The 13,742-nt window shown below is 36.2% G+C and overlaps 1 protein-coding gene across 1 annotated transcript; it reads right to left on the reverse strand.

The window, feature by feature from the left end:
* Positions 1-2,660: 2,660 nt before the first annotated feature.
* Positions 2,661-9,248, reverse strand: LOC137961918 (calreticulin-3-like). The gene is made up of 14 exons (XM_068808558.1): positions 9,119-9,248; positions 8,282-8,389; positions 7,709-7,901; positions 7,233-7,491; positions 7,061-7,117; positions 6,918-6,965; positions 6,665-6,751; positions 6,516-6,573; positions 5,176-5,243; positions 4,578-4,673; positions 4,332-4,388; positions 3,902-4,003; positions 3,129-3,161; positions 2,661-2,913 (listed from the first exon to the last, which is right to left on the reverse strand). The coding sequence occupies exons 1-14, from the start codon at positions 9,228-9,230 to the stop codon at positions 2,902-2,904; spliced, it is 1,290 nt and encodes a 429-aa protein (XP_068664659.1). The 5' UTR covers positions 9,231-9,248; the 3' UTR covers positions 2,661-2,901.
* Between the last annotated feature and the right edge of the window lie 4,494 nt (positions 9,249-13,742).

Consider the following 13,742-nt stretch of genomic DNA (forward strand, 5'->3'; position numbering starts at 1 on the left):
ACGGTTTCAAGTGGATGACTTACAAATATGGGTAGATTCTTAATTCCACGGTTCATGGGGAAGCTTCATCTCGAGAACCTACATCTTTTAGGGGGGGTTAGTCAACTTGAAGGACAAGATGATCTTCAACCACATAATGCCCTTCAACAATTGAAGTCGTTAGTGGAGCGCAGATGAAGCTTCATCTCGATGCAGGGGATGAAGAGACCCTTCATCTCCGCGGTTTAATTTCAATCATGTGGAAGAAGGCCCTTTTTGATCTTCTACGAATTGAAGGACGGGCAACGCTCTCGGCCTTGCTCTCTCTCCTCGCACCCCCCCCCCCCCCCCCCCCCCCCCGTCACGGGTCATCTTTTTCTTTTTTCTTCCTCTCTCCCGCACTCCCTTCCCTCTCTCATCTCCCTGCGCCCCCGACATTGATCTTGTCCTTCGTCTCCCTACGTCCCCGACGTTGATCTCGGCCACCATCTCAGTTCCCTCTCGTCTCCGGCCTCAACTCTCAGTCTTCTCTCGGCCTCGCCCTCTCTGTCGCACCCCCTCTCTCGTCTCCGTGACTCCCTCTCTTCTCTCGGACAAGCTCTCTCTCTATTCCCTCCCGTACCTCCCTTTCTTCTCTGTCTTCTCCCTCTCTTCTCCCTTTCGGCCTCCCACTCCCTTCTCTCTCTGGCTAGTCTCGATTAGGCATCGATTTCACCCTTCGGCTTCGGCTTGCCCCCTTCGATTTCACCCTTCGGCTATGGATTTCCCCCTTCGATTTCACCCTTCGGCTTCACCCCTGTCATATTTATACGAGAAGCATCGCAATGTGATCTTGATCTTCACAGGACCTCAACTACCACATCAGCTATAACTGCTGCTAACAAGAGCTGTTTATCAGAAGCAAGGGGATATCGATACAATCGTGTAGAGGATTCTCCATATTCAGCTGAATCTTGGGGCAGTCAAAATGTTATTTGTACGCTTGGCTCTGGTTCACATTCAGAAAAGCACATTGCCTTCTCTTGGATGAGTATGGAAGATTACTTGGATCATGATATTGAATTGAGGTCAATGGTGGAAGCTCTTAAAACAGTGAGCTCACCAACTCAAAGCTTGCATGTGACATGTGACACAAGTAAAACTTTGTTAGTGCTTGATTTGAGTTTTCAGTTGTCTTATCCAGCCACACCATCTAACTCAACTGATGGAACTCACCTTCAAAGGACAAAATTTGATTAGGCATCGAATGTGAGGATATCATGTAGGGAAGGACTTGTTAGTAGGATCTTTAAGATAGATGAATTGGACTGCTGGTAATCAGAAGACGACGATTATGATCTTCTCAAAGCTGATTTCCATCTTGGTATTAGTCCTGATCTAAGAAGTTCGTCTTTAATTGAAGAGAATGACTTACAACTAACTAATGGGTTTGGATCACCTGAATATGTGGATGACCAAAGAAGAGATGGGAATTGCAAATTGAGAGTTCCTCTTGAACTGCCTGGATGTGCAGAGTCCATAAGCACTAATGGTGGTGGACTGGTTTCATTTGGTGATTCAGATTGGACTATGAGCTATAAGAACCAATTATTTGAAATGTGATTATTTTTATCCAATCTTTTCAACTATAAACTTTATTTTCACCCCTCAGAAAATCCTTCTGCCAATTATTTTAAATATGATTATTTTTATCCAATCTTTTCAACTGTGAACTTTATTTTCACCTCCCACAAAATTCTCCTTCAATGGCAGAAATTTTGGTGGATGTAGTAAATTTCACGAGTTGGATTTTAATCCTTGAATATTGTGGAACTCATATTTTTATTCCCCTAAAACCTTATCTCTCTACTTGGTCAGAGCAAAATCGCCTATTCATGTCCAAGTTTCAGCTTACATTGTTGTAACCAGCACCTTCCCCCCGTCTCTTTATCTGTTGATCAATTGCACAACTGCCCTCTCTCGCTCAATGTAACATTACCTAGTGTTTGTGACGAATCTGCTCTTTCTTTATTTTGGATTGAAATATTGCAGGTTTATGATGATTTGTTGTGAATAGTAACATCCAGTTCATGCAGCTTCAAATCTCATATTATTATTTTTTTGTTCATAACATTTTCATTTGCATAATAATTCGATTTCCGTCTTGCAAGATTTCTTGCTTTTAGGACAAGATTTTCTCTGGTAAATAAAATATAATTAAAGTATGCATTTGATTAATATATCATCATTAATTATGTCAAAATATATTATTAATTAATACAATACAAATCTATCTTATGTTATTAATATAATATTTTTTATTCATTAATCAGAATTTTTTTTATTCACTCTATTGTATTAGTAATTTAATAGTGGTAATTAAAATATTATTAACTCAAACACTTTGGTTTAATTAGTTTATTTTTATAATTATTAAAATCAATAATTTTAAATTTCTATAAGATGAAGATGAAGATGAAATTGTCCACACTAACACCCTATTTCGAAGATTTCGAAGATGAAGTTGTCTTGACTAATACCCATGTCGAAGAAGAAGATTATGTAGATACATAAGATGAAGATGAAGATCAAATTTTCATTTTGTTGACCAACCCCCCCTTAGATGAAACTAACAGCTTCATCTAAAACGGGTTGGGAAAACCAACCCATCCCCACCATTTAGGTCAAATCAGGTCCTGTTGAGTTTCCCGTAAAACCCAATCCGACGTCCACCCCTACTCATTTGCCGCGCTTTTGACTCTCAAGAAAATGAATAGATTCCACTCATGTTTTTCAAATGACGAAGCCTTCAATTCATAAAAAACTAAAAATGAAAACATAAATATTCTTAGTTTTGGAGGATGTTATTAAATAATAAAGGCCCATTTGTAGTTGGACCAAATGATGTCTGAACGATGCCAAAATAGCTAGCTGGTCAGCTTCTCATAATTCATCCTGCAAAAAAGAAATTAGAAATATCAGCAAACAAATACTTTCATGAGCTAACCGATCTAAAGCTTACGGAAGGATTTGAAGAGACTTGGGCTGTGGCTTAGATGTCTCGTGGGGGTTTTCTAGATTGAGGTCTTCAGTTCAAGCTCACTAGACCTGAAGTTTATACCTCTCCAAACACTAAAAAGAAAACATGGGTTTGAGGCAATAGAGCTTACATGGTAGTCGTCCAAATAATCGTGTCTGCTCCGCTGCAGAAAGAGTCTTTGATGTTAGTACATTAGGTCAAGTTACAAGCTGTCATACTTGCTAAAAAAAATGAGTTACAAACTGTCATCGATATGAGGACACAAGCATCCCATCTAAGTAAATAAATTTTACCATACACCAAAGATTAATTCATGGGTTTCTTGGTATGCTCAGGTTGCAATTGGTCAAGTCAAAATTGGTTCTTACAATACAATCATTATTAAGCTCAAAGAAAAACAAACCATGTTTGTCAAAATGTAAAATATGAGGATCGAAGAAGAAGAGAAATTGAAGAAGAAAATAAGGAAGATGAGAAAGAGGGAAGAGACTTCTTGTGAAGAGTCTCGTCGGAGGTCGAGCTCGACCCCCTATTCTATTTACCCCCTATTCTATTTATTAAATGGAATTTGGCAAAGTATAAAAATACCCCTTACATACTTAAATCACTTAAACCTTTATATCTCCCACTTTACATAACCAAATTACATGAAATGAAGACTAAAGACATAATCAAGCATGTAGAATAAGATTATGTATTTAATGAAAATGGCCAAAATACCCCTCAACTTTTCTTACAACATTTAGAAAGAAAATTTAAAGTTTGCGAAAAATGGGTTGACTAACTACTTAGCCTGGACTAGATACTGTTGGTTAGGTATGGCGCATAAAATATTATTATACCAAAAGAGGATTTCTGAAAAATTGAGCTCAGGCAAACTTCAGTTAACACAGCTATGCATACCTTTCTGTATTTCTCCCTGTAGTGCTCCCTATCACGGTACCGCCGATCACGGCCCCTCTCTCTTCTCCGCTGCTCCCCTTCCTCTCTTGCTCTTCGAGCTTCCTGCACGATTTGCAAATTAAACAATAAAAAAGTTCACAATTAAGGATCAACGTAGAAATAGCTGTAGGAAGGTAAAAGCATTTTCAGAACAAGGAGATTTGGCAGAGTATAAGATGAGGTTATACAATTGTATCCATCAGGCTGTGACCAAATAAGACTGCAGTATTAGACTACAAAAGCTGTTGTGCGATTAGTACGCAGCCCAGAATACATGACTTTTTTTGCTTTGTGTGTGTCTGTGTGAAGATACAATGACAGATACATAAGGCCCCCAGAGGAGGAAAAGGAGGTAATATTTCTGGAGTGCGTCATCCTAACAATCACTCACCTCTTCTTCTTGAGCTTTGCTCACTTTCTCTGCTTCCTCAAAAGCCTCTTTCTCAGCCTTAAATAACACAATAGAATAGAAGAATATAAGAAGATCTTGAAGATAAACAGAATGTTATTTGTAAGCATGTAGTTAGGTATGCATCATCGCCTTTAAAAAATAAAAATAAAACAAATAAAAGCATGTAGTTAGCTGCTCCTTTGGAATTTTTTTTTTCTAATGGCATTCAAAAGGAAGAGCATAGACCTCCTTATTTCTGGACATTATGTCCTCCACAACCTCTCTTGCATACACTGGATCATCACAAATTAGAATGTTGTCAAAAACAGATCCGGCCTTCACCTGCATTACACTTAGATGTTAGATTCTATGCAAGAAGATGGAAATAAAGTCTGCTTAACTCTCTAGGTGGTTATTTGATGAACTGATGTGATCCCCTAATAACCAGTATAGTACCTAAACTCGATTCTTTCAAGCTCAATTTTCTCCATTGGGCAACTAGAATCCAGGTAACTGGCTGATTCAGACAGATTCAACTTGACAAATCTTTTAGTCAGCTCAAGAAAGGGGGTGGAGGTCTTGCTACTTCATTACGAGTAAAGTATTTCTAATAATGTCAATAACTGATATGGATGCTGTATTTCCTGAGAATTCAACTGTATGAATTTTATGTAGAATGTGGAAAAATACTGCCCCCACTATTGTACTCAGCTTGTGTAGACTGTAGTTATATGCCTTTTAGGCTTTACCTCAAATGCCACTTTTCTACTTGGAAAGGGCTCGAGTTTTTTAATTCACTAGTGATATTGGAAGTGATTAACAACCAGAAAGTCAAGACAGTTACCTGCCAGATTTCAATGCCCACATATTTTAGTGGCTTCAGCACATACAGGTCAGGATCATCTTCAAATTCTGAGAAAACAAATGAAATGTCAAGCAGCAGAATGCTTCTTTGAAAAATTGTAATTAAATGATATATCAATTTTATGGTCAAGGCAAACGGATCAACATAAGTGAAAGATAAAAAAAAAATATCATTCCAAAAGTGAAGTTTAAAAAAAAAAAAAAAAAAAACTAAGGCACAAATGTTCAGAGACAGTTATGGCTGGACTTCAATTATCTTACATAAGCCTTCTCATGAAGGTATTCTATCGAATACCTAACTACTCCATGGCATTGGAATTGATTATTTCAAGAGAAAAAAAGTGTAACTCCATACATCCTAGACAACTTGAAATGGATAAATTTGAAAAGAATTATACCACACACCTTATAAATTAACTCAATGAGGTATGCTTTTCTTTTCAAGACACATTACTCAAAATATTTTTATGTTTTTTTCCACACATGTACTTGAACATGTAAGGCATGTAACTGCTGAAAGATCCAGGAACATAACTTTAGAGAAAGTAAATATACACTGAACTTGAGCAAAATTCTACCAATGAAAATTAGAAGAAAAAAAAAATGGAAGAATGACCAGTCTAACAGCCTCAGGAAAAATCAAAGATGAGAGGGGGAGAGGATTCAATTACCAGTCAAAGAGCAAGTTTACAGCTTGTGATTTTAATTATCGTAGCATCAGAATTACTTTAGCAGTTGAAAGAGGTATTTTTATCCAATATTTGTGGAATTACTTTCCATTCTACGAGAAAAGAAATAAAATTCCTAGCAAAGAGAACTTCTGTTCTTTACTTCTCTCTTCTCCCCCTCTTTTTCTCCCTCTACCGGCGCCCCCCCCACTCTCCCTATCTCTCTCATCTCTCTTTTTTTTTTTTCCCTCGCTTCTAACTATATTACAAATAACACACCAACTCTAAAATTTAATATTCCCACGGCAAATCTGTATCCTGGCCATATAATCCCTAAACATATTCTGATATATAATTTTAAACACACCAACCCCACACTCCTCAAGAAAAACTTTCTAAGCTCACAAGAGAAAAGAGAGCAATTTTTTTTTTGGTTTAGAAGCAAGTATCGTCTTTCTGTTTTCATTAGTACATGACCTAGCTCTAGTAAACGAAATTTATGAAGTCTCTTTCTCACAAGAAACAGTCAGCTGGTAACTTTACCCACCTGAACAACATTGAATTCTCAAAACTAGTTTGTGAAATCCATTATTTTCACCCAACATAAAAGTATAATATTTAACATGACCCTTTTGAAAGTGCCACAATATACCTGGATTATCAATCCATGGAGTCTTCCATTTTCCTTTGCAATTTGGATTCTTGATCCTCTGCTATGACAAACAAAGTAATTCAGTGGACAAACATGAATAAAGTACAATAAGGGAACAAGTTTTCTGAAATGATCCCAAGCACACATACCTTTGGCTTCCAGGGCCCCTTATATGCGGGGTTTGGTACTTTTGGTGGTTTCCAGATGCCATCATCATCTTCATCCCAACTATCCGGCTGATAAAAGGAACTAGTGAGACTATTCTTACCTCATAGTTTAGAAGAGAAATATTGCTATACTTCTCTTTTTTTATCTAGACAACTAGAAATGAAAACAGAAACATTTCCAAAAAAAGGAAAATAAAATGAAAGACAACATATAGGAATGAAATGGTTGTCGGACCTGTTTAGCTTTTGGGTCAGGAATTTCTGCTGGAATTGAGTCATATCCCTGCAGTAAAAAATGATTATACGGCCAAATTTTCTCAAAGATAGCTTGTTTCTATGAATACTGAACAAGTTTGTCAACAATATTAAGTTGCATACCTCTGGTTTAACATCGTTAGGATCATCAATGTACTCCCTGTCATCCCAGTCCTTGGGCTGTGAAACAAAAATATCAGATCAACTAATTATCTGTTTTCTTAGCACAATAAGAACAAGATTTCAAGTAATCAAATAGAGAAAAGCTCCTTCTTAAAAGATAATAAACTTGAACCTTTTTAGCATTGACGTCTTTGATTTTCCGAGGGGGAAGTATGTCCCAGTCAGTGTACAAGCTACCGGATTCCCTCTCCCTATTGTCAACCAAAACACTATAACTTGCATCGGGTCTGAGAATAAATGTGTAGAAGTGTGTAAGCTTGTCTGTTTCACACTGTAAATCCTTCTTGATAGGATAGTTCTGCCCCTGATAGGAAAAAATAAGATGGAGCTTCTTTATCTGTGTGCCACACAAGTCTGGGCCAAACATTAAACTGCAGAAAAGGAAGTTAACAGTGAGTGAGTAATTCTCCTCAGTAAAACCGAATCTCATTTGTCATCTTCTTCTTTCACATTCCTTTTTCAGTTTCACCATCAAAGCTGAGAATCCTTAATTCTTCATCTCACAACAGGTTAGCTTTATTGATTTTTTTTGGCATGGATCTAGATACAATTACAAAATCAATCACACATCAAAGTAATGTAACAAACCTGTAAGGAGTATCACCACCAAATTTTTTCTGATTCACATAACCAGAAAGAAGCTTTATATAACCACCACCACATTCAATGTCCTGCTCAAATTTTATTGAATACTGGAAGACAAGTGTTTTATTCTTGTTGTTGAACTCTGGTATTTTTGCTGATATGGCAAAATGTCTAGCATCAGTGCTCGTCTGGATACCTGCAGTGAGCATTCAAAATAGTCATTTATATGGAACTAATGGTCATGTGAATGCAATCCTATTACTCAGCTGTAAGCAAGCATGTTCGAAGGAGCAAGAGGATGCTTTCTTGAATATTTAATTAATCAAATCAACGAACAACAAGAATGGAAAAGCTTGTGTCTTCAATCCTGCGGTTAAAAAAAAATTTCTTATCTGTTTCACATGAGAATTATATATAACAAGTTTACATATTGTTTAGTAGAAGGGGACATTCAGTCGTCTTGAACAGTTTAAAGAATGGGAACTCCAAACTTTTTCAGCTTTTGGGCTTTTCACCATTTTACGATCAGAACATAGTCAAATGTGTTACATGTTCAAGAACAAGAAAAAAATATACCTTTGTCATCTGGATCACCAGAGTACTTTCCAGCGGTATGCCTGAAGGAACCTGCTAGCCCTTCACTCCTCTTCCAGTCAGACTTAACCCAACGCCGTTCCCAACCATCTATACCATGGGAATGAAACAATGCTTAGTGAGCAACAAGTTTCTTTTAATACACCCAAATCCAATAATTCAAAACCAAAGTCCAAATTCAGTACGAGGTAAAAAGGTTGAGACGAGTAAAAATAGCGTCAGCAGAAACTGAAAGCGATAAAAACACTTACAATGCTTAAGAAGGCAAGGCTACTATATAGAATGTACGGAAAGCCTTAATTCTACGCCGAGGGAAATGTTGCCTTAAGTGTGCGAACAAAAGATGACCAGAAGGGCAAATATCGCCGAACGAGCAAGCCAAACATGACCACAAAGTGGACGAAAAGGATTGCAGAAGACAATCATTACCATACAAGTTAGCGCCGAGAACGAAACTCAAAAAGAGGTCTCTGACGCCGAACAGTGAAAGACAGTTCCCAAACCGACCTCGCATTTAGAAAATGAACACAAATACAGCAGTTTCAAAAATCAGCTCGGAAGTAGCTCGTAGTCTCTATCACCATCAAAGCATCATCTAAACTCGGAAGTCTTTCGATAATAATCTTCGAAAGGAAAAAGGAAATAAAAAAAAGAGCAGAGAAATTCAAAAAAGAACTTCACAAAAACTGAAATCACAAGCAGTCTACGCATATCGAACGCAAATGTCTCAGTAACCAAAACAGCACCAACTTCAGCAGCTTAAAGTAACGGAAAGGAAACAAAGCGAGTATTTATTATGACAATCAAGATCATCATCACCTTCGAACCTCTCTTCGAAAATAACTTCAGCGCGGGCGAGATCAATTAGTGAGAAGAAACACAGGGTGAGAATCAGCAGCAGCAGCTTTAAAGTTCCCGTAGCTTCCGCCATCACCGGCAGGTTCCGATTGTAAGCAGACGGAGACGACCACTTAAAATAGAGGTGTTCACTATATTATCCCCCCTACGTTGTAGTAAACTACAAAAGTACCCTTACTGAGAACCACTCCCCAATTTCCAAATTCCGATGACGTGAAAAATGGGTCGCCTGTGTCCCTGTTCACTGTTTTGACTTGGGGTCAATGATCGGTTGACTTGAATTATAAAATCCCTATTTTATCCTTTTTATTTTAAAAAATTAATTATAACTTAAATCCATCTAAATTAATTAATTAAATCTAGATTTATTTAATTATAAAAAAAATTCCTAATTTTTAATTTCTTCTTATTTTACACCTATTTGTTTATTATCCTATGCATTTATAATTAATTTTTTATTTTAGTAATAAAATAGAGATATATGTTGTGTACTACCAAAATACTAAATCATTTTACCATATCTGATCAAAGAATTAATATTCGATAAATTTTCTTAAAAATAAAAAAAATTCCAAAAAATAAAAATAAAATTCCTTGCTTCTATTATTGAAAAGTCCCACGTGACTTGCTTTTTGTATTCTAAAACGCGGGTATTAAGTCTTTGGTCTTTATTACAAAAAACGACTTTGATAGAGATATTCTGTTGTTGACTTCCGAAGTCTCCGAGTCTTCGGACCAAGCAAGAGGAAAAAGAAGATGTGGCATTCACGTAATTTTGAGAGGAAGTGAGAGTGTTTATCTTCTTCGGGATCGGGTTCCGATAACCCATTTTCCTCTTTCCACGCTTGGAATTTTGTTTCTGTGGCCTTGCCGGAGGTGCGGAAACCTGTCCAGCGATATTAGCAAAGCCTTCGTTCTGAAAGTGAATTTCCGTTTTTTTTGCAATTATGATTTTAAATATATTATTTATAAAATAAAATTACCATGATATTAGAGGCGTAGGGCCCACTTCTAGATGTTGTCATTGAATGTTCAGTACAGGGAATAATGGCCAGCACATCTCCATGTAGAGGTAGATTCATTGGGTGCATTGACTGGACACATCCCTTTGGCATAAGGAGATATATCTCTCTTGAGGGGATATATCTTTCCTTAGGAGATGTATCTCTCCTTAAAGGATGTATCTCTCTTAAGGGGATGTATCCTTATGAATAGTCATAAGTGTCACACCATTTTGAAATCTATAAATTCCTCCATGGTCTTACAAGTGAAACTAAGGCTATTTGCATACCCAGTCTGGCTGAACGGGAGCAAGTTTATCACTTGTAAACAAATTATCAAAGGTTATCTTGTGCACTTCAAGTTCTATTTATATTCTTCAAGATGAAAGGTACGCTCTCTTTATTCTTCTTATTTCAATTCTATGAGATATGTATGACTTTCATGATAATGGAATTATGGAGGATTTAATATCTATTTCTATGATGTTTATTTTATTTTTATTAGACATCAAGTCTAACAAATACAAGTGAATAATGCCTCTGCTGGTATCATAGAGATAGATTCTAAGTTTTTATATTTTTCCATAATTTTTTTGGATTTTTTGGCTATTTATTTGTGAATGGAAATAAACCTAGTTTAGGCTTATTAGGTTTTGGAGCCGCAGGCGGGCTTGTTGGTCCTGGCTGTGCGGGCCTATAGTGCATGGGCCTGTTGGTGTGTGCTGGTTTCCATGGGCTTGCTGGTAAAGGCTTGTGCAGTCCGGGTCTGTAATGACCCAGAACTATGAACCGAACCGGGTTTTTGCTAATATAATGAGTCAGAATGTGTTTTAAGGGTTTATTTTTACCCTGAATTGTATTTTGAATAGAATTTCCATGATTTTTGGCTATTTGAAGTATTTATAATTAGTATTATTGCATGCCTTGTTATATATTTATGTATTTGTACGTGAAAATTAACTTAATTATATAATTTGCAAAATCCCCAAAGGGTAATACGAATTGTATAATTAGATTAGTATGTTGTAAATTAATTCATATGAATCCCCAAAGGGTAAATATGAATTAATTTATTTGTTTGTTTGTTGGTTTGTGATATTGTTGGTTGTTTATCATGTGTGGAATGATTTGCCTAGTAACTCTCATGAATCCCCAAAGGGTAAATGGGAGTACTAGATGGCTAAAATGATTGTATAATTATGTATATTCTCCCAAATATTGAAATATTTTCTGGATGACAGGAATATCCAATAGTGGACATAATTTTGCTGAGTCCCTAACGAAAAATATACTTGATAAGACTAATTATGTGAACTGGTCACAACGGGTTGACTTAATGCTACGAGACTATAGGTTTGATAAGATTATCAAAGTGGATACTCCTCAAAGACCTTCCCGAATAAACTACCTTGATAATCTAAAACAGTATAAGAAGGACCTTAGAAAATTCAAGGAATGGGATAATGCTAATGAAATTTCTAGGTCACATATTCTTGGGGCTCTAAGTGAGACTCTCTTGATGACTTATTTTCATGTCCCCACTACAAAAGAGATTCTCGACCAGATTGAGGCTAAATATGGTAAAAAGTCGTCTACTCACATCAATAACTTATGGCAAAAGTTCACTCGTGCCAAATGCGAAGAAAATGCTGATGTGAGAAAACATGTAAATAACATGCTTGCCATGACAGATGAGTTACAATATCATGGTAGACCAATAGATGAAGAAACTAAAGTGGTCACCATTATCAACTCTTTACCCAAATCTCTCAAATATATTCAAGATTTTTATTTTTTGTCCAAGATAAAGTGGACTATATTTGATTTGGTTAATATGATCGATCACCAGTCAGAAAGACTCAATCCAAGTATTGAGTTAGATAAACCTTCACCTAGTGCTAACGTAGTTTTGAAGCCGAAGAAAAAGAATTTTAAGAGAAGGGAAAGAACTTTCGATTTCAAAACTTCAAGGACAAAAATGTCAATCAACAAAGGGTTGAAGTACATGCAAATCAACGTGTTTGCTTCTTCTGTAATAAGTCAGGACATATAAAGAAATATTGTAGGGCTTTGAAAACCATGCAAAAAGGGCAACAGGAGAACACCAGTGACTCCTTATCTCTTGAAACTTGTACTATTTATATCAAGCCTTTTAGTTGGTGGGCTGATTCTGGTGTAACTGTTCATGTATCGAATGAGTTGCAGGGCTTCAAGGAGCTAAGAAAGATTGAGGACAAAACAAGCTTTATTTACATGAGAAATGATGAAAAGGCCATTGTGGAAGGCGTGAGAACTTACCAGCTAAAGCTTGTTGATAATAAGTTTTTTGATTTAGAAGATTGTCTTTATGCTCCTTCTATGAGAAGAAGTCTATTATCTGTATCTTGTCTTGAGAAACTTGGATTTACATTTTACTTTGGAAATGGAAAGTTTCTTATGTTACAAGATGATAAAGTTATTTTGAGAGGTTTTCGAAATTCTGGTCTATATCAATTGCAACTTAGTGGAAATATGGTGTTCAATGTTTCTACTTCTTCGGATATTAAAGAAAATAAATTATATTTGTGGCATTTATGACTAGGGCATATAAACAAGGATAGAATTACAAGACTTGTGACACAAGGATTATTGAAAAATCTTTCACATAATGATTTTCCTATTTGCGAGTGTTGTATATATGGAAAAATGACAAAGATACCCTTTCCATCTAAAGGCTCAAGAAGTTCTCATGTTTTGGATATTATTCATTCTGATATATGTGGACCTATAAATGTGAATACTCGTAATGGTCATTCGTATTTTATCACATTTATAGATGATTTCTCAAGATATGGAAGAGTATATTTGTTGCATAGAAAAAATGAGGCCTTAGATTATTTCAAAACCTTCAAATTGGAAGTAGAAAATGCCACAGGAAAGAAGATCAAAACATTGCATACCGATAGAGGTGGAGAGTATTGGTCGGAGTTATTCTCTGAATTTTGCAAGTCAAACGAGATTATCCATATGTTTAGCATGCCTTATACACCTAAACAGAATGGTATTGTTGAAAGAAGAAATCGAACCTTACTAGAGATGGTAAGATCTATGATGACACTTGCAAATTTGCCAATATCTTTTTGGGGCGAAACACTATTGACAGCTACCTATATCTCAAATAGAGTGCCTTCAAAGTCGGTTGAGAAAACACCTTATGAGGTATGGTCAGGCAAAACTCCTAGTCTTAACCATTTTAAAGTATGGGGATATGTTGCTCATGTTTTAAAACTTGATCCTAAGGACAAATTGAAGGCTAAGACTCGAAGATGTTTAATCGTTGGGTACTTTGAACATTCGAAAGGATATAGGTTATATGATCTCAAGGAGAAGGTGATTATTGAAAGTAGACATGTAAAATTCATTAAGGATAGATTTGATTGTGATGAAAATTTAGGTACAAAGTCTCACTTGGAAGAATGTGTTGAAATGTCTTCTTCTGAATCTCCTTATAATATAGAGAATTCCACCCAAACGGATATTCGAAGAGGGACTAGAGAAAGAAAACCTAGTCAACTCCTATCATCTTCAGATTTTTATACCTATGC

Source organism: Aristolochia californica, unplaced genomic scaffold (genome assembly GCF_029961685.1).
Source record: "Aristolochia californica isolate CCGP_79_NKW_82.1479 unplaced genomic scaffold, dmAriCali1.0.hap1 SCAF_4, whole genome shotgun sequence".
In the NCBI taxonomy this organism is placed as follows: Eukaryota; Viridiplantae; Streptophyta; class Magnoliopsida; order Piperales; family Aristolochiaceae; genus Aristolochia; species Aristolochia californica.

What these genes read in the sequence shown, in the direction of transcription:
- LOC137961918 (XM_068808558.1), bottom strand. Translation starts at nt 9,230, where the DNA reads ATGGCGGAAGCTACGGGAACTTTAAAGCTGCTGCTGCTGATTCTCACC. An exon ending in CTAACGATGTTAAACCAGAG is followed by an intron (nt 6,966 to 7,060) that starts GTATGCAACTTA and finishes TTTTTACTGCAG; the next exon opens with GGATATGACTCAATTCCAGC. An exon ending in TGGGCATTGAAATCTGGCAG is followed by an intron (nt 4,674 to 5,175) that starts GTAACTGTCTTG and finishes AGTGTAATGCAG; the next exon opens with GTGAAGGCCGGATCTGTTTT.